General features: G+C 40.5%; 1 protein-coding gene across 1 annotated transcript in view; it reads right to left on the bottom strand.

The window, feature by feature from the left end:
* The window catches only part of MACO1 (macoilin 1), a 63371-nt gene that overhangs the window by 15200 nt on the left and 28470 nt on the right, over positions 1–19701 (bottom strand). The window contains exons 4-6 of the mRNA XM_083751732.1: positions 18477–18600; positions 15507–15685; positions 13493–13991 (exon numbers count right to left, since the gene is read on the bottom strand). Coding sequence (XP_083607858.1) covers positions 13493–13991; positions 15507–15685; positions 18477–18600 — 802 coding nt within the window. The remainder of the gene's footprint in view (positions 1–13492; positions 13992–15506; positions 15686–18476; positions 18601–19701) is intronic.

The raw sequence follows: 19701 nt of genomic DNA, 5'->3' as shown, positions 1-19701 counted from the left end.
TCCAGCTCTCAATAACCTGAGCTCAACTTGACTTGAAGGCCCACTAATGATCTACAAGACAAGCAGCTATGAAGTTTCCTAGTTTACATACAGACATCCTTCCTCACTAGGTTTCCTCCCTTTTTAAATGGCTATCTGGAACCTTGCAGGAGAAAAGCTAGTTTGGGCTGGAAGAGAGTTTAAATGTTTGTGTATTCATGCATAGGTTTGTCCCCATTTGATTTCCTCCTCCTGAAAATACAAATAGTAAAAATTGTCCAAAGGAAAAAACTGTTTTTAAAAACCATTTTACGCATAGTTAAGGGAACAACAATCAGCTTATAATTGCTTCCTAAGACTATACAGTTGTCAGTTGAGAAGTTTCCTAATCTTGCTGTATTCAATTCTGCTATGTGTACTGTGGCTGCTTAGCAGGCACAAGTGTCTAAAAATAAACACACAACACATTACTAGATAAAAGTACATTACGTGGGCCCTTCTGCCCCTGGTCCATTATCTGCTAATAAGTACATAAAGGGAAACGTTTTGGTCAATGAATGGAGAACAAATAAATGTGAAAGATACTAGTTTTGTGATGATGGATCTTCTTACACTGCCTGAATTAATCTAGAAAACGAAAGCTGTGTTACTATGCACTTGGAAGTAAGCCCTGCTGAACTTACATGGGCTTACGTCTGAATGTACATGGGTCAGGGTGCACATTTCCACCGTGTGAGTGAGTGCCCACATCATTTGAACAGGAATTCTGAACTGAAACTTTTAAAATGCATAATTCAAACATTTTTGTTGGGCTTGGTAGCCTCCCTTTTTTTGCAGCTATGACTGACTTCATTCCTTCGAAGGCTGTGACGTGCACTGATGATTTGAGAGAGGGGGATGACTGATTTCTCACTTCACACCATGACTGGATACAACTAGGAGTAAGATGCTCTCCTGCTCCCAATTATCTCCAAAGTCTTGTGTGAAGTGAGAGACTTCCCTCACACTTCTCCAGAAAAACTGAGAGAGACATTGAGCCTTATCTTTTCCAGCCAGCAAGGACTGAGAGACCCTCTCCCACATCTACATTTTCAGAATGCTTGATAAGTTAGGGGAGGGGAGACCACTGCATTTGGAGACCCCCTGGTGAAATGAATTCCATGAAGGATCAAGAGACCCAGAGCATCTAGAAATGCACTGTTGTTAGTTGCTAGCCAGCATTTTTTCCAAAGGACATTCAGTGACTGCTTGTGGAGATGTTAACATACCATTCACTGGCTCTTGTAACAGATTTACGCTTTAAGACAGTTAGAAGGCAGCTTCATGCAACACGTAATCCATATCCTGACATCATTCTGTCATACATTTCCCTGATCCACACCAGGGCAGAGAATTACACAATATGAACTTGCCTAGTCACCAAATTCTTAATCAGAAACCCTTTTGCAGATATCAGAGATAAAATGTGCACCAACCAGAGACTGGCTTCTTTGGTGGCAGAGCCCTGTTTATGGAACACTCTCACAGAAAAAGGCTGGTCTGACTCTTCCATTTAGGAATCACAGGAAGATCCACTTAGCCAAGAATTAATGTCGGGTAAATGCTTGGGTGAACAGCACTGTTTTTAATTGTCAACAAAAACACTTCACAGAAGACGTTTACCAAGGTAGAATAGAGCACTACTACTACTACCCTTGAACAGGACACCATACTTCTGTTGATGCAGCCTAGAACAGAATTAGCTGCTTCCCCCCCTTTTTTTTTTTGCTGCTACTGCATCACACTGTTGACTTGTGTGAAGCTTGTGGTCTATTAAGACACCTAGATCCAAATCACATTGGCCAGTTCTAACAGCCCAGTAGTTAGTACAGATGGCACAGCAGAGGCTAAGAGGGAGCGGAATGATTAAGAACACTCATATGAACAGGCCTATTAGTGTATGAACATCTGATGCTACCGTACAATACAGAAGACCTTTAGTCCACCTAGCCCAGCACTCTCTACCCCGGGCTTAATTGGAGAAAACAAAGGTCCCAATTTTGCCTGTAAGGCCATTTCTCTCAAACCATGCCAACTTGACCCCTCATCTGACATAATATGCAACATAAAGTGTGGAGAAGGTATGGCCGAGGCTACAAAAAAGTGTATATTGACCCTGCGCTTGATATTGGAGCTACCTTGCAAAAAATATTTATCTGGCCTTATCAAAGTGCACCAAATTATAAAGCCCTGGGTTTGCTTTTATAAAATATTTGGGGAAGAAAGAACTATTATGTGACAACAAAAGCTTACAAATGTCCATTCTTTTGCCAACATTATTTGGCTAGGTAGGCCAAAAGAATCGATAGTATAGCTCACACATTTGGTTTGTTCACAGTGGGATTATGATCCTCTCATTCACCCACCATAAAACAAGCACATTTATTATCCTGTCAAACACGAAAACAGAGCTACACATGCAAATGAGAACAGAAACCCCTCTGGCTGTTTCTATTATGCCAAAGCAGCTTTGGGAAGAGGCACTGGTTGCGGAGAAGCAACTGGAAGAAGAAAAGAGGTGCTTATCCTGTTCCCAAACAGCTTTATCCTCTGTGGGCCTCCATATAATGTTTGCACTATATCTTTCAAATATGCAGCTGATGGGAGAAAACAGCTGAGGGAACTGCAGTGGAAGAACTGCTGAACACCCGTCTCCACAGCCATTTACTCCAAAATGCCCACTTCTGAAGCTTTTCTCTAGAAGCAGTAGGTATTAGGGTACTGGTACACACAACAGAATGTAACGTGTAGTTACAGTATGAGACCATACAGTGGTACCTCAGGTTACATACGCTTCAGGTTACATACGCGTCAGGTTACAGACTCCTTGGGTTAAGAACTTTGCTTCAGGATGAGAACAGAAATTGTGCTCCGGCGGCACAGCAGCAGCCGCAGGAGGCCCCATTAGCTAAAGTGGTGCTTCAGGTTAAGAACAGTTTCAGGTTAAGAACGGACCTCTGGAACAAATTAAGTACGTAACCCGAGGTACCACTGTATATCAATTCAGGTAGAAGGAGCACTGCATATATAAACCACATTTATATGAGTAATGACAGGATTGAACTTTGGGCTCAAATCACATGCAAAATGTAATTTTGCCTTTTGCAGAATTACAATATTGCAGATTGTAATGAAAATAGGAAACTGCAAAAGAAAACATTAAGTGTTTTTCAGAGCATTTCAAGTTCCTATGGAGCCACAAATTTTATTGTAGACACAAGAACCTGGGTATTAAAAAGATACAACTGCATATAAGAAACATGACAAATCAGATTAACAACAGAGAAATCTGACATAAAAACAATCAACTAGAGAAGTAAACTCGTAAGCCAATAAACTACAATACAACTCTAAGGAACAACTTCCTTATTAAATTATTTTGATAAAAGGATATCGTAAATCTTACCTTCAATTGTACATTATTGCATAACTCAAATACCCTATATTTTAAGCTAATAGCAGCTATTACTTGCTTCATTAGTTGTAACAATAAAAGTCCACTATGGGACCCATTACAAAACACAACCAATTTCAACATTTTAGCTGATTACTCAAGAGATAAGTAACCTGGGTTGCACAGTTCCTGAGATGTGCATCTCTTATAAATATAACATGAAAACATCCAGCAAAGTTTGGCTTGAAAACAACCAGCAGTATAAGAATTATATACCAGAAAAAGAACATTTCTTCCTTTGAAACCAATATTGGCCTACAGAGCACAAAATCCTTGTAAATGAACTTTATTTCATAATACGGATATTGAAGAAAATAGGAAGAACAAATCCATTTTCAATGCAATTTTAAAGTATGGATATTGCTATCATTCTCTATTCTAAAGATACCTTATGAAGATGTATATGATGTGTACAGCACCACTAGTGCATTCTGGCCTTTAAAAAATAAATGAAAAGGTGATAGTTCTTTGACTCAGACAGCTTGCAGCTCAAAAGTGGGAGAGATGAAAGTGTTATGGAATGGTGTTCCAAGAAGCAGAGAATGGACAGAATTACCGGTATTTAAGACATGGATGAGGAACTTCAGGCCCAAAGGCCAAATGAGGCCCTCTGGACTCTCCCCAGGCCCTGCTTTGACCCACTATTGTTTTTGCCTGGCTGGAATGTGTCATTCAACTTTGATAATGCCTTTCTCTTCCTTGGAACAGAGAGGAGTGTGAGAGTCTCAATACAGAAACCAGCCTACTATAGAAAGGTAATTTGTTGCTCCAGCCACTTTTGCCTCTCCTCTCACAAGGGGCATGTAGTACAAAGAAAGCTGCACAGAAGGGCATGTGGCCTTTGGATGAAAAAGCTTCCTTACTCCTGATTTAAGAGATCTAGAGACCCTTAGGTGGTTGTGGGTGGAAGAGTCAACAAAAGAGGGTAAAGGGCAAGAATATATTAGCTTATACACATACGTACCACTATCTGAACACAGTGAGTTCCTAAGAAATCATTCGTTAGCTGAGCATTTGTATAACGAGCTGATGATGTCCATTATTTCCTATGGGGACATTTCTAACCCATGACTTGTCCAAACTCCCTCCCTCCCTGGTTTCTGCCCTAATCTGCTGCAGCCAGCCAGCAAAAGATAAACAAGTAAGGAAGTGGGCAAACTCTGGCTGTTAAGATATCTGAATCAGCATTTATGCAGTGAGGTTTGGGTATAATTATTTTACTTTCAGATAACTGAAATTTCGAATGACAAACATTACCATAGTGTGATCTGTGACTTTCTTTAAAGAGAGAGATATTTATTGCTGAAATAGTAACTAATTTAGGGGAAACTGCTGGAGGTAGCTACATCTGTTTCCTACTCTGCAACCAAGGACCTCAGAGAAGCACCTTGGGGTCAATTTATACTGGACACGGCCCATGAGTAAAGCCATTATTCCTATAAGTATTCCACACACATCTGGTGTGCTGCTGGAGTGCGCAGGCTACACGCACATGGGCCACTGCCTGCGGCAAGTACAATTAAATGTGTCTGGGGTGTGGGACTCCACCCACTGGCCACCAACCAGATGGTACCCCTGTCAGATACAAGTCAGGTCTTAGTCTAACAATACTTTTAATTTTCCATGTCCAAAGCCAATTCCAAGTAACAGTGCATTAACCAAGGAAGGAAGCAAGCAAAGCAAGCAAGCAAGCAAGCAAGCAAGCAAGCAAGCAAGCAAGCAAGCAACCAACCAACCAACCGCAACTTTCCTCTTTCTGCTTTCCTAATCTATACTTGAGTTTCTCATCAAATTGAGGGGATCTTAGGATTGCATATTTGGTTGTGATTAATGCCACTGAAATAAATGGTTGTATATTAACTCTCTTCCCTATCTGCTAATTCTCATTGCAAATGGGTAATAATTTCCCCTCCCTTAGTCTATGAAACCAGAATCAAGCCTGACTGAGGGAAAGATTGCCAGAGAAGGATATCTGCCAGGAAGAACTGATGGGTGTTGAAGGGAAGTACTACCCTTCTGTCAATTCTCCCCTAAAATTCCCAACCACGACCTCCCCAATCACATGGACTCCATGAATGTGGATTTGGGAATGTGAATGTGCCAGGTATTTTGTACCTGAAGTACAAGGTTATACTGTAAGCACAAAATTGTGCTTATGATTGAAGGGGATAATATATCCTTGAAACTACCTTTACCTATAGCCGAAAGATGGAAACAGAGGGATGGGACAGAGAACAGGACCTCAAAGAACATTCTCAAAAGATATTCTGCTGGTAATTGACTGTAAAAAGAGGTAAAGGGACCCCTGACCATTAGATCCAGTCGCGGACTCTGGGGTTGCGCCGCTCATCTCGTTTTATTGGCCGAGGGAGCCAAGGGAGCTTCTGGGTCATGTGGCCAGTATGACTAAGCCGCTTCTGGCGAACCAGAGCAGCGCACGGAAATGCCATTTACCTTCCCGCCAGAGCGGTACCTATTTATCTACTTGCACTTTGACGTGCTTTCGAACTGCTAGGTTGGCAGGAGCAGGGACTGAGCAATGGGAGCTCACCCCGCCGTGAGGATTTGAACCGCCAACCTTCTGATCGGCAAGCCCTAGGCTCTATGGTTTAACCCACAGCGCCTAAACTAATTAATCAGGGTTTTATTGGTGACGTTATACATGTGTGAACTGGTTTGAAAGCCCGGTATCTGCTATTAAGGGAGATACAAATAAAGAAAAACAGTAACATATACACAACCAATTATCAGCATAGGCAATTGACTTTATTCATCAAGGCACTATCAATCATTAAAATAAAATGCAGCACTTATAAAAAATGTTTTCTTGCCATTTTGAGATAAAAAGCTACTTAAGCCCATCAAAATGTATGTTGCTTGCCAAGGGTGCTTGATTGAATATATTTTTTGGAACACAGTTCATCTTCAATAGCTCTTTATTAATTTACTGAAAACTCTATAAATTGGCTGTCAGAACTGCTTGTATATAGAACTGGATTCTAGCCTTGCAAGTAAGTCCATAAAAACTACTAGTTGCCTGCCCACACATGCTTACGTTAGTAATTTGTGGCACACAGGTAGCCTGCAGCAGTTTAAGTCTAAAAGTTCTTCAAGTATTTTCTAAAAAACACGTAGAGGTGGAAAATTGCTGGTTTGGAATTACCCCATTTTATTAAAAGGCAGGTTTCCATGTAGCCCTTTACACAGATGCAAGATTCTTACAAATATATGTATGAATGAAAGGTCAGCATTTTGTATCTTTTTCTCAGATACAGTTACAAAGGTGAAATTCCCTGAGACAAGACGGTGACTTTGAGCAGAAAGAAGAATGCCTGTCTCTCATCAATGAGAAATAAACCACTTGCTCTGTATTTTCAAGGCCAAATTAGACATGATGGGAGCAGTCCAGTCTGTTTATTCATGTGTTGTTATTGCTCATGTATAGTAGGAGGAGAACCGAAGTATTACACCAAAAAGGACAAGCAAGAGAACATAGCTGGATGTTGCCCCATCATGAATCTAACCTCAACACGGGCAGTCGTTGCAGGCACTTTCCTCCCAGCCTTGTGGCTTATCTGGCACTGGAATCAGACTGCAAGAGAAGTGACTGGTGTGATCAAAAGCAGGCAGGCAGGCAGGCAGGCAGGCAGGCAGGCAGGCAGGCAGGCAGGCAGGCAGGCAGGCAAGCAAGCAAAGTACCGTCATTACACTGCACTAAGAGCCCAGGTAGGTCTCTCAAATGATGCCTAGGAGCCACTGTTTTAATTTTCTATAATGTTCCTGATGTACCATCACTCTGGAGAATTGCAGAAAATTAAAGTGGCAGCTTTCATAACCAGCTGCCTATCAGAATGCTGCCAACCTGCCCTACCAGGTAAACCTGCCAGGGCTCATCAACATAGGAGGGGGTGCACCAAAGGATACTTTGGTGACAGCCCCCTCAGTCCTGGAGCTGGCCCCAAATGTAAAGATGAGGGGCAGGATTCAGCACCCTTCACTTGTCATGCTCCCTTTGGTATAAAAATTACATGCTCCTCTTTGCTTTATACATAAAGGGGGGCAGGTAAGCCCCATCCTGCATAATCGTTCACAAGGCATGGTGTGCACACACCATTTGAATGGCAGTGCCTATCAACCGAGGGGGGGGGGGTTGGCCCTCTCAACTATTTTATTGGGGAAGCCAAAAGGACCTTGGCCTCTAGGAGTTGGCTCCTATGAAAGGGGCAGACATATAAACAAGTGCAGCTGCCACCATTAGATCTCGTTTGGTGCGTGAAAACACACACACACAGAGCCATTATTCAGGGCCAAAACTTCACAGCCAGAGAATTAGATTTCTAAGCAATTAAACTTTGGCACCTTTCCTTTTAGAAGTCAAGCACTTCTAAGTGAATTGCACATGAAAATGGTTTTCAGTCCTGGCTGCCTGCCCCTCCTCCCCGCTTGAAAGCACAAATGGCTCCAGTTACCTTCAGAGTTCAATTCACACCCAATGGTGCAACTCAAGTTGAAGGGGAAAAGGTGAAACACAGTTGCAGCCTGACTCTGGCAACACAACAGTCATGTTTAGGTGTGAAAAAAAGAGAATACGAGCCTATACTAAGCAAGCATGATTTGTTTTTTGTGTTTAAAACAAATGCAAAACGGGGGGGGGGGGGGAATCCTAGTCCTAAAATTCTGGCTGTGGTTATCAGGTAGCTCCAGATTTATTTATTTATTTATCTATCTATCTATCTATCTATCTATCTATCTATCTATCTTAAGTGGCCAGTCTCAAACTGCAAGATTGTTGTAAACTGAAAAATCAGTTAGTGTTTTTTTTTGGGGGGGGGGGCATAATTCCTAACAAAACAGGAGACCATGCAAGTCTGTCTTATTGTGTTATCACACGCTACTCAAACGTTTATGAAAGGGAAAGTGAGGAATCAAGCTAGGCCCAGCCCCCATATCATGACGCCTTTCATTCACACGCTGCTATCAGGGAATGCTAGAGGAATTCAGTCTTCATGAATGCCCTGACCGACAATATTTGGACTGGACTGGTGTGCACACTGGAACTTAGCTACCCAACAGATGTCACACTTCTCTGAAAGTCACAGTGTGGTCCTCAGCAGCAGAGATAACCAGGAAAATATGCATTTAAACAAACATGTATTTTGAAACAATTTTTTAAAAAGTGCAGATTACCATAGAAGTAAAGAAGGGGTGGCACGGCACACATATTGACATCTCTGTCCATCCCTAATAGCTACACCCTTGATTCCTTTTCAGGCATTCAAAAGCGAACATGTGATGAGAGCAGAGGCCATGTATGCAAGTCTTTACACAACATCTCAGCCCCTGTGACAGATCTATGCATCTGAAGGGGGGGGGGGGGAATTCTAACTCTATTCAGCTGAATGATCATGCAGAAGCTGCTAACACACTTTGAAGCCCCCTTTCCCACTCAATACAGGAAATTCTGTGCAGGGATGGGGCAGGGCACATGGGATGGGGGCGCTAGGGCAGGGCTGGGGCATGGGCTCCCCCTTAAACACCCCCTCAGTGTGTTGTTTAAACACTCCAATAGGGATTTGGTTGCTTGTTTTGTTGGCATGTGTCCATCTGCTTCACCTAGACCCTTTGCAGAGTCTCAGTTTAACATTCCACACCTTCATGAGTTCAATTCTGCAGATGCTCAGAAGTAGGATCTTCTCAGTGGTAGAACTCAAATTACTGAATCCATTCCCAGGAAAGGTCCAAAGCTCTGACTTTATATAGATTTCAGATGGATAAATGTTTCACTTTCCCACATGGTTTTCTGAAAGGTAGCCCCCTAATTCTATCTCATATAGCTGGCAAGTGTGGGCATAGTACATAAACCTAAATCTTGAGATTTTCAGGGGTGGTTGAACTTTTTTTTTTGGATTGAGGATCTTCAGGATTGCCCATTACATCCCCTCCGGCAGTGTCCTCTGTATCACATGCATACCTAGGCTTGTCATTGCCATTGAGCAATATTAATTCTAGAAATTTGGGGCTCTCCAAAATTAGTATTTAGAAGACAGGGTTGAACTAAGGTAAAAGAAATTGGGGGTGGGTGCAAGTGAGGGGAGGGCATGTCATTCTATTCCTTGGACCCTAACCTCAGTAATCAAGTTATCCGATCAGCATTTCATCCCAGCTGGAGGCTCAAATTTTCCTATTGTTCTTACATCTAGCAGGGTATCACACACCAGCCAGAATATAAGTTCTATTGCCCTTCTTTGTAAAAGCCCTTTCTTTATCTGTATTACAAGGCTTTCGCTTTCATTCTAATCTTACAAAGACTCTCTCCATTAAAGTTTTGCTACATCCTTAAACGCTTTGTTTGCCAGAAATGGTTTATAGTATGACATATAATTTAGAGTAGCCTTTTTGAGTACTTTAATTGGTATAGATCAGGCATAGGCAAACTCAGCCCTCCAGGTGTTTTGAAACTACAACTCCCATCATCCCTAGCTAACAGGACCAGTGGTCAGGGATGATGGGAGTTGTAGTCTCAAAAACATCTGGAGGGCCGAGTTTGCCTATGCCTGGTATAGATAATTTCCAAGTTAGTAAATACACATTGCCAGCAACTTACTGTACATTATCACATGTTGAGCTTGCAATGCCCTAGGAAATCAGTATTTTTGTGAAATGTGTTAATAGTTGGTCTTAAAGTGTAACAGGCAGCTGGAGGAGGCTAGCTGTCCTAAACTCCCAGCAAAGATTCTACATGAAAGGCATCTTGGAATCTATTGCTTCCACTTATTAAAGTGATTGTGATGCTGTAATGATTACAGAACTGAATCCAGAACCTGCTGGACTTTTGAGGGCAGCTTTTGACAGGTGGGTAGAACTGCCTAACTGTCAATCACCTGAACTTAAAAATGGAATTAGGTAATTCAACTTCAAAGGAAGAATTGGAAGTGTTTTGAATTCAAGAGGGAGCTGAAAAGACCCATGCCAAAAGGGGGCTCGGGGATTATCTCTGTTTGGGAACTCCTCAGTGGGCATGATCCTAGAGGGACTTTCAGTCAGCACTGAATTTAAAAGTCACCCTTTAAGCCCAAAGCAAGTCAAAATACACTCACTCTACCTACCTACCTACCTACCTAATCTCACAAAATCACACACACTTGGACCAAACTCTGCTGAAAGCTTCTGGCTATATATTGAATGCCTCCAAAGGCACACCTTTCCCAATGTAAAATTAAGAGTTAAAGTATGCTTAATGAATACTATATCATCATTCTAATCTAATGCATTAGGCAGCCAAAATGAATATTTTTTAAAGCCCCACTGAAACAGGTAAGCAGCTAATTTCTGCTCATAGCCACACTGTTCCTGGTGAATTACAAATAAAATACAATATAACTTATTGAAAAATATATATTTTTTGTCATTTGTGCTACAGTGTGTGTTGTAAAGCACCAGGATGCAACTGGGCCTTGTACAACTGTTCTTTTTTATAACAGTTCTACAAGGCCCAGTTGCGTCCTGGTGCTTTACAACACACACTGTATCACAAATGACAAAAAAAAATTTAAAAATTTCCAATAAGTTACTGCAAACTGACAAATAATAGACTCTTTTCACTGCTTCCCATTAGTCAGAAACATTGTTTTTACAGTGCCACAGGTGAACGAAAACAACTACAAATGCAGAAAAAGGAGGATGCTGTGATGCATGCTCTCTGCACCAAAGCAACACAAACAGCAGTAATAATAAGAACAATGATGGTACACTGAACACTGGCTGATAATTGTTCTGCAAATGTTTTGCTTTTAGCTGCTAAATCTCAATTACAGAGGCAAACTAATACTGTACAGTGTTTCACAATTCAGTGCTTTTCTTCCATGTTAATTGCCAAAGGATTCTAGGTCATTTAAGATCCTCAAAGCCTTCCTCTTGGTGCCCCAGTTTTGAAAGTTAGTATAGGGTGACTGGAAAGAGGGGCATTTCTGAGGCAGCATCCCAATGGTGCAACACCCTCACCTGACATGTTCACCTTTTGCTGGCTCTGTAGTTTTAGGCCACAGGTTAAAACTGTTTTGAATAATAATAATAATAATAATAATAATAATAATAATTGCATGGACTTTTAACAAACCACAAAGTCTGATGTTAGTACTGCTTTTCAGATTTTGTTATGCTACTTATCATTTAATGCTTTGCTCTTTTCTACTGGTTTTATTTTGTCTTTAGTAATTTTATGGTATTTTAAATTATGTTTTTGTTTTTTTGGAAGCTGTTTTGAATTTTATTTTTAAATGTTATTTACTTAAGTACATTTATACCCCACTTTTCTTCTATCATAGAAACCCCACGCTTCCTGCTCTGAGTTCCAAGCAGCCTCCCACCCAGTCACTGAACAGACCCAAACCTGCTTAAGTTCAGCATGGAGTCGTTTATCATATATACCACACGTAAAATAATCTGGAAATGCCTATACTATAAAGCAGAGTTGGGGACTGGTGTCTCTGGAAAATATGTTGTGAACCTTTGTTCTACTTTTCAATTCACTTGTCTTCGTTCTTGCATGGCACCACTTTAAGACCAGCTCCTGGGGAAGCTGGCTTGACTTCAACCCCCACATTTCAAAAATTATGGGGAGAACCTGGCACCCAGGAATATCCGGGGATCCTGGCTCCCTGCAAACCCATAACAGTATGCTCTTTGACGCTATTATTCTATATCCTTAGAAGCAAGTCCCACTGTTCAAGGGATTCACTTCCAAATACGTATGTACAAGGTGAGGGGAAAGCCCCTACCGCCATCCCCAGCTCTGAGTTAGCAGCTAAAGATAGAAGAGTCTTGCCCTCACAGTTGTGTCAGTCTACTCCTGCAACCACGGGGATGATCTTTGTCTGCCTCTTCAGTTCTAAACTTGGACTCAGGCAGGGGATTGTTTTTGTGCTGGGCTGCCAAGGCACTCCAAGCTCCTACGCAGCCCAGCACCCAAAACAACAAGCCTCAGCCTTTTATTCCAGTTTGAATCTGGAGAGTGTGAGAATCTGTGTAGTTGCATGGTGCTTCTGAGAGCAGAGCAATGCAGTTACTGGAACAATCCCAGCTCAAAGCTGGAGAAAGGCTTGGACTCTGCTTGCCATACTCACCAGAAAGTGACAGAACTGTCAACATGGCGAGTGGTATAGTCAACTATGGTTTTGGGGTTCTAGCATTTTTATTTTAGGTTTTGCATGAGTGTTGTTTTAGCAACAGCCACAATTGCCCCCAGACCAAGCCTTTAATCTCAAATTAAACTTAGGAAACCAAGATGTAACTTCTGGTTTAAATATTCTATATAAATTACAGCACATATTTTATGGCTAATAATGTTTACTCTCCATCACTCTTCCCACCCACGGGATGAATTTACTAGCAAGCATTTCTATGAAGTGCACTATATATGCATCACTTGCAATTCTACTCCAGGAAGAAACATTTAAACACACAAAACCAATAAATTCTTTCATCTTGAAGACTATATAGCATGTCAAAATCCTGTTGCATTTGGAAGCAGGGTCTTTAATCCGGTTTTGAAAATGTGATGGTATCAGTTAATCCATAATTATTCAGTTCTCTCATGTGAGTAATATTCAAGAAATAACGTTAATTTTTGTATACCTCAAGAAAGACACTACTAGAAAAAGTAAGAAGTGTTTCCAGATACAAATGAATGCAAAGCACAGGCAAATTTAAGAAACTGTGCTCATTAGCCCGATCCCCAAAATTAATTATTCCTTCCTATGCAGACCACAGGAAAAAATAGTCGTGTAATTCTGCACCAAGTAAGTTTACTGTAGCTTACGCCATAACTAGAAACAGAACTCACAGATTCCTAGTTCATTTCTTTAGATATTGATCGCACAGCAATACTGCAGGAATAGATAGAACCCAATCCGAACCATGCACAAGCCCAAATCCTTTAAAGACATTTTAACTTACTGGGAAAAGAAACAGCGAGAAAGTAAGAGTCGAGAGGAAACTAGGTCACTAACATATCAACCTTACCTTACCAGTGCATCTGGTTTGCTTAGCTGGTTATTGGGAATACAATTTTCCATTAAGTCTTTATGCGCACTGGGGCTTTTGCTAGTGCATTTCTGTTTTTTATCATTCTTAGCTGATGCAGAAGGGATGCTCCCGTTAGTTGCACTGTGGCTGCGAGGTGAGGAGTTCACAACTCCACTAGCATTTTTGTAATTTTTGGATGATGCAGTGCATGAGTCCTCTTTTAAGAGGTTTTCTGTACTTCCCACAAGATCATTATTCAATCTTTTACTGTTGATATGGTTCTCCATATATTCAATTTCTTGTATTTTAGAGTCTACAGGTTGCAAAATATTGTTATTTATTCCAAGGTTATGTTTTTTGGCATCCTTATCTTTTTCTTTTCCTTTTTCTCTATATTCAAGTTCCGGTAATGTTGAAGATAACTTTTTATTGGCTGGAATGCCTCCATTGTGTTGCAAAAGCATAGAGGAATCCATATCAGACAATCCTTTGGCTGCTGCAATACCAAAAAAGAAGAAAGAAAAGAGGCAATATTTAAAACTTAAATAAGAAGTATCACATATTCTCAACCTCATGTCCTCCTCACCATTTATATTAAGGATATGAAAACAAATAAACAAGCAGTTTCTTTCAACACATAGAAAACTCATACAGGACATATAGGAAATATTGTATCACCAGTCTCACTATTTCCTATGTTTAGACTGTGAGTGCTGCAGCTTATCTAGTAAAAACACTTTCTTCACACAAGGATGGTGGGGTTCAGCCAAACTTGCAGAAGTACAAAATTATTTGGGAAAAAACATATAATTGTTTTTTGGGGTGTGGTGTGGTGGAGAGAACCTAGACACAGCCCAGTGAAGTCTGAGTGTGCTCAGCAGTCACAGAATGCTAACAACTATTAAGAGGAAACACAGAAAACTGAGTTGGGGGAGGGAATGAAATGGATTGGCTGTAATCCTAAACAACTCCACACTACAACATTTTGTTGCATATCCCTAGTCTACTACATTTCTCCATTAAAGCACCCTGAAGAGTTGTCTGCAATATGACTGTTCTCATGATGCATAAACCCAGGAATCAATACAGCAACTACTTTCATAAACTTTAAATATTCAGCAAGACTTAAAATACTAAGGAAAGCTCATTTAACCTGCTTCCTCAAAGGGAAAAAGTAGGGTGCCTAGCTAAATAAATCTTATTCATTGCATGATTTATGGTTAATTAAATTTTCATATGTTAAAAATGATTGTTTGGAATCAAAAGGCACTTTCCCATTATTTAATGTCCAACCTGTGTGTCATAGCAGAGGAGTCCCTCCTGCCTGATGGAGGAGAGCTAAGGAGGTTAAGAATGTGCTTTTAACATGCAGTTTTTTATAAATACTTGTATTTTTAAAATACTTTATAAATTCCACTGCCTGATTTAGGTAATCCTTTTAAAAAAATCAAAAAAGTTTTTTTAAGTTGCTTAATTAAATTGACTGAGAAAATTCTAGAGTCCTAAACACACACACACACAAAGAGTCACCCTGCCCCAGGAAAAGTAATTCACTGATCTTATTGAAATCAAGAATATAAAACAGCTAACAGCTTCAGAATCTCTTCTTAACATACAGAAGGTGGAGTATTAATAAGCCAAATGAATAAATAAGAAAAGAGTTCCAAGGAAAGTCTCCAGGAATGCTGCTATTGTGGTGGTCAGATGAGAACTGAATGGGAAAGCCCTCATCTCTCTTGGGGATGCTTAAAATGCCCAATGATTACCTGCAAAGGAGAGGAGACGAGCAGGGAAGTTTCCAAAGACATCCTGCATAGGTGCAGAACCCAATAACATGATTGCACAGAGACAAGACCAATTGTTTATGTTAAGAGTGTATTGTGTTGGTGCATCTGGATTGAGAACCCGTGGTTAAGAGCAGGAACAGTGGGAAAAAGGCAGAGTAACAAGGCTGGTTCTAAATTTGCAAACCATTATGCCTGCCCCAGGTCTGTGCTAAGTAAAAACTTACCTTCCTCTGCTTCTCTCTCTTGCCTTTGTAGCATCTGTTGTTCCGGGGGCAAAGCTTGCTGAAGAAGCTGCATGTAAAATTCGTTTTCTTTCTGCACTTCCTTTTGTTTTCTTAATCGCATTTTATAGCTGACATAACTTTTGAAGCCGAAGCCCAAAGTCACAACAGGATAGCCAATACTAGAGAGAGAAAGAGAAGAGGGGACTTTGTTAACATAGACAATACAAGCAAACTAATAAAATGCCCAGCATGCCACAAAACATAATCAAGATTACATTCTTTATCAGAAACAGTTGTCTACAGAAAACAACAACATGGCCCTGCTATTCACTTATAAATAATCACACTTCAAATTGTATGAAGAGAAATGTACTTCTGGATTAGGACCATGAATAACTCCACTGCAGGCTATCAAGAGAAATGACAGAGCAAAATCTTATATGTATCATTTATTGATGGTGCTGGCAGCACTACTGGGTGATGAGATCAGAGCTAAACAAGATAGTTACATTAAACAGGTGAACACACATGGCAGCACAGCCTAAAAAATGTGAAACAAGGAACCGGGGGAGGGGGAAGAGATGTCCCTTGCTCAAGTCATCTGGCTCAAGTGCAGACTCTCCCAAAGTCAGGGCTGGGGACATTCAAGCTAGGGAGCCAAATGCAGCCCTCTAAGCCTCTCTATGCAGCCTCCTGGACCCTTACGGGGCACACCACTCACTAGCACACTCTGCACCCACTCTCTGTACTTCTGCTTAGCTGAAATGTGTTCTTGAACTGTAATAATGCCTCTCTGTTGCCTGGATGGAGAATGGAGACATGTCTGTAAGTTATGACCCAGGTGGCCAAAACCTCAAGGGGGAACTGTGAGCCAGCACTCTCCCTCAGTCTAACATACATCACAGAGTTATTGTGAGGACAAAATGGCGTTGGTGGGGGGAGAAATGTATGCTGCACTGAGCTCCTTGGATAAATGTTGGGGTTAAAGCTGAAAAGGCAACAATAAACTTTTCTCTGATGAAGCAGCTAACAGAAAGTAGGAATCCAGAGCAGACAGAACCGTTACATTTTCAGCTAGGAGGTGTCTGAAGGAATTTAAGTAAGCTTTTTAAAAAATTGCACTTGGCATTCACCGTGTTAGACCACATACATTATATTAAAACAGTACTGTACATTAATTTTTTTACATCTAATTACATTAATTACCCAAATTAATTATAGTTTTACAACCCACTAATTTTAATAAAAGGTGTGATCCATGGCTTCATTCCACCAACTGAACCATGTTGACTTCAGAAGAACTTCACTAACAATTAATGCAACTGTAGCCTCTATGAAGGATGTGGGTGGCGCTGTGGGTTAAACAACAGAGGCTAGGACTTGCCGATCAGAAGGTCGGAAGTTTGAATCCCCGCAATGGGGTGAGCTCCCGTTGCTTGGTCCCTGCTCCGGCCAACCTAGCAGTTTGAAAGCACGTCAAAGTGCAAGTAGATAAATAGGTACCGTTCTGGCGGGAAGGTAAACGCCGTTTCCATGTGCTGCTCTGGTTCACCAGAAGCAAGCTTAGTCATGCTGTACGCTGGCTCCCTCAGCCAATAAAGCGAGAGGAGCGCTGCAACCCCAGAGTCGGTCACGACTGGACCAAATGGTCAGGGGTCCCTTTACCCTTTACCTTTAGCCACTATGAAAGTGACAAATAAATTCAGTAACCAAGTTTTAAAAATTGTAAATGTAAAGAAGGTAAGCTGTTGGGTAATGGGCAGCAATTTTAAAAGGAAATTATATATTGGGTAAAAAAGCCAAATTAAATATGTAAAAGTTCCCCAATACACAGCACAAACTGGCCATGTAAAATTGCAAGGAGAAATCACAAGCAGCACTAGTACAGTGGCCTGGTTCACACATCATGCTAAGCAATGGTGTTTTTTAAACTAATTCTCTTATTCCCAATTTATTAAAGAAAGAACAAACAAAAAAGGGGAGAAAAAAACCAAAGAAACGCAACACAACAAAAACATCAAACTTAATTTGCACACACAGATCAATATATATCATCCAAATATCTGAACAGGTATACAAACAAAGTTGATAGCACTTTTATAGAAAGTACATTCAAATGTAGTACTGTAAACCCATTAAGGTCTTCAGACCATTATATAATAGATGGTGAATATTTATCCTTCCACACTAAGTCAGGGTTAAAGTTAACCATAATTAATAGGTGTCTGGAGGATGGATCACTTCATAGAAGGGATCCCAAGGATCATCTAGTCTAACCCCCTGCAATGCAGGGGGATCAAACCTGCAACCTTGCCATTACCACGCTCTAACTGACTGAGCTATCCAGGGGATAGGGTTAGGGCTTAAACCGAGGATAGGGAACCTCCAGCCTATGTGTCAATCTTGGCCTGCAAGGGGACAAATTTGGCTCATGAGGCCTACTCACTAATCAGTTGATGTCATTCTGATGAGAATATTGTACCAGCTGTTGCATAGGGCTTGATTCTACATTGGCCGTGTGCCCCAGCTGCCCTGCTGGGGCAGGCAGCCAAAGCAGCAGGATTTAATCTCCATTTTACCCCCGATCATCAACTGGTAAGTTTTACTCTGTGTGTCTGCTCTGTTATTGGGAACAGGCATTGCTGTTTAAAAGTCCTTTTGCAAATAGCCCATGAATAAACCACAAGTTTAAAAAGCAGCACATTGCTATATCTATCGAAAGTGCTTATGAGGGTTCAGCATGAATGTCTGGGAAGCTCCCCCACCTGGCCACGCTGACAGAAAAATCTACCTCTGTTATGACACTATTCAGTTCAAAGAACTCTGAAGAATTAAGTTTTCACAAATGCAGCTGTAACATGCTTGACACCTTTGATGGTTAAAGTACAGTCTGTTTAGGAATAACAGATGAGATCATAAATCTGAGAGAATACTACAAAGAAAAAACAGTGACAGCGAAGGAACACTTACCAGTGTGCAGCGAAAGGTCGACAAAGGTCTACATGAAAGTTTTTGAGATCCTTAAATCTAATTGCTGCTTCAATATAAACAAATAGTATCCACAGCGATACTGTTGGTAAGCACACGCCCCTCTCTGTTGGAGACAGACAGACAAAAATCAAGCATCATAAACATCCAAAAGGAAGTCAGAAGTCTTAAGACATGGCTTTTATAAACTAAGAAAAATAAAATAAAAAGCTTTGTTATGATCAATCTAGAACTAAAATGCATTTCCCTTTTGAAACCAGCTGGCTATGGAGTTGTATTCTGTAAGCAGTTTGAAGGTGGTTAGAAATTAAATGAAGACAATAGATTGGAAGAAAAGGTGAAGTCCTAGGAAAATAAGGAAATTAGTACTCCCTTAACAAATGTATATATATATGACTTTAGGGTCTGAATCTTTCATTTAGTGGTTGGGGGAAGTTAGCTTCCATAAATTAGAGAACAGCACTTTGTCTATTTTATTCTAATTATCTAATTGACTGAGTAAACTTGTAATTGCTGTTTAGAAGGAGAATTAAATATATTGTTGATTACCCATTGTAGTTGGACAAAGTCAATTCCCACCTTGTTTATCTCAAGTTTTTCATAGCAAGAACTAGATTACATTTGTGAATGGGAGAGTACAGAGCAGCAGAATGAAATTCCTCAGGTGATGGTTGCAGACTGGTAATACCTGCAGTAGACCTCTCACAGGTTGAGGTGTCATAGTATTTATTTATTTATTTATTTATTTATTTATTTATTTATTTAAATCTATACATTGCTTGATTGTAAAAATCTTCAAAGTAGTTTATATAAAGAAAAAAGCAATATTATTAGTAAAAAAAATTAAAACAACTACGTAAAAGATTCAAAAATTTTAAACCATCAATCAACTAAAAACACATCAGCATTCTAGACAACTGGGTAGCCTTGTCTAAGCTAAAATGTTTTCAGCAGTCACTGAAGAGAGTTCACTGAAGGGTCTGTCTGATACAAATATATGTTTAGGAGAAAGCACATGCTCTCTCTCGCCATCTTTCACAGCCGCAAGAAGGAGACTGAAAGCTGTTGCTTTCTGTTTTAAACTAAGCTACGGCTCCTGTGACACCAGGGAACTGTGGTTTGCTGAAACTAGGGCTGGTGAGAACAAACCACCTTCAAACCATGGTTCTGTTCTGGCACACCATGGTTTAAAGAAATGAGAGTTGCA

Source organism: Podarcis gaigeae, assembly GCF_964106915.1.
Source record: "Podarcis gaigeae genome assembly, chromosome: 8".
NCBI lineage: Eukaryota > Metazoa > Chordata > Lepidosauria > Squamata > Lacertidae > Podarcis > Podarcis gaigeae.
The sequence above is the reverse complement of the archived record's forward strand: the minus strand, read 5'-3'. Positions and strand labels throughout refer to the sequence as shown.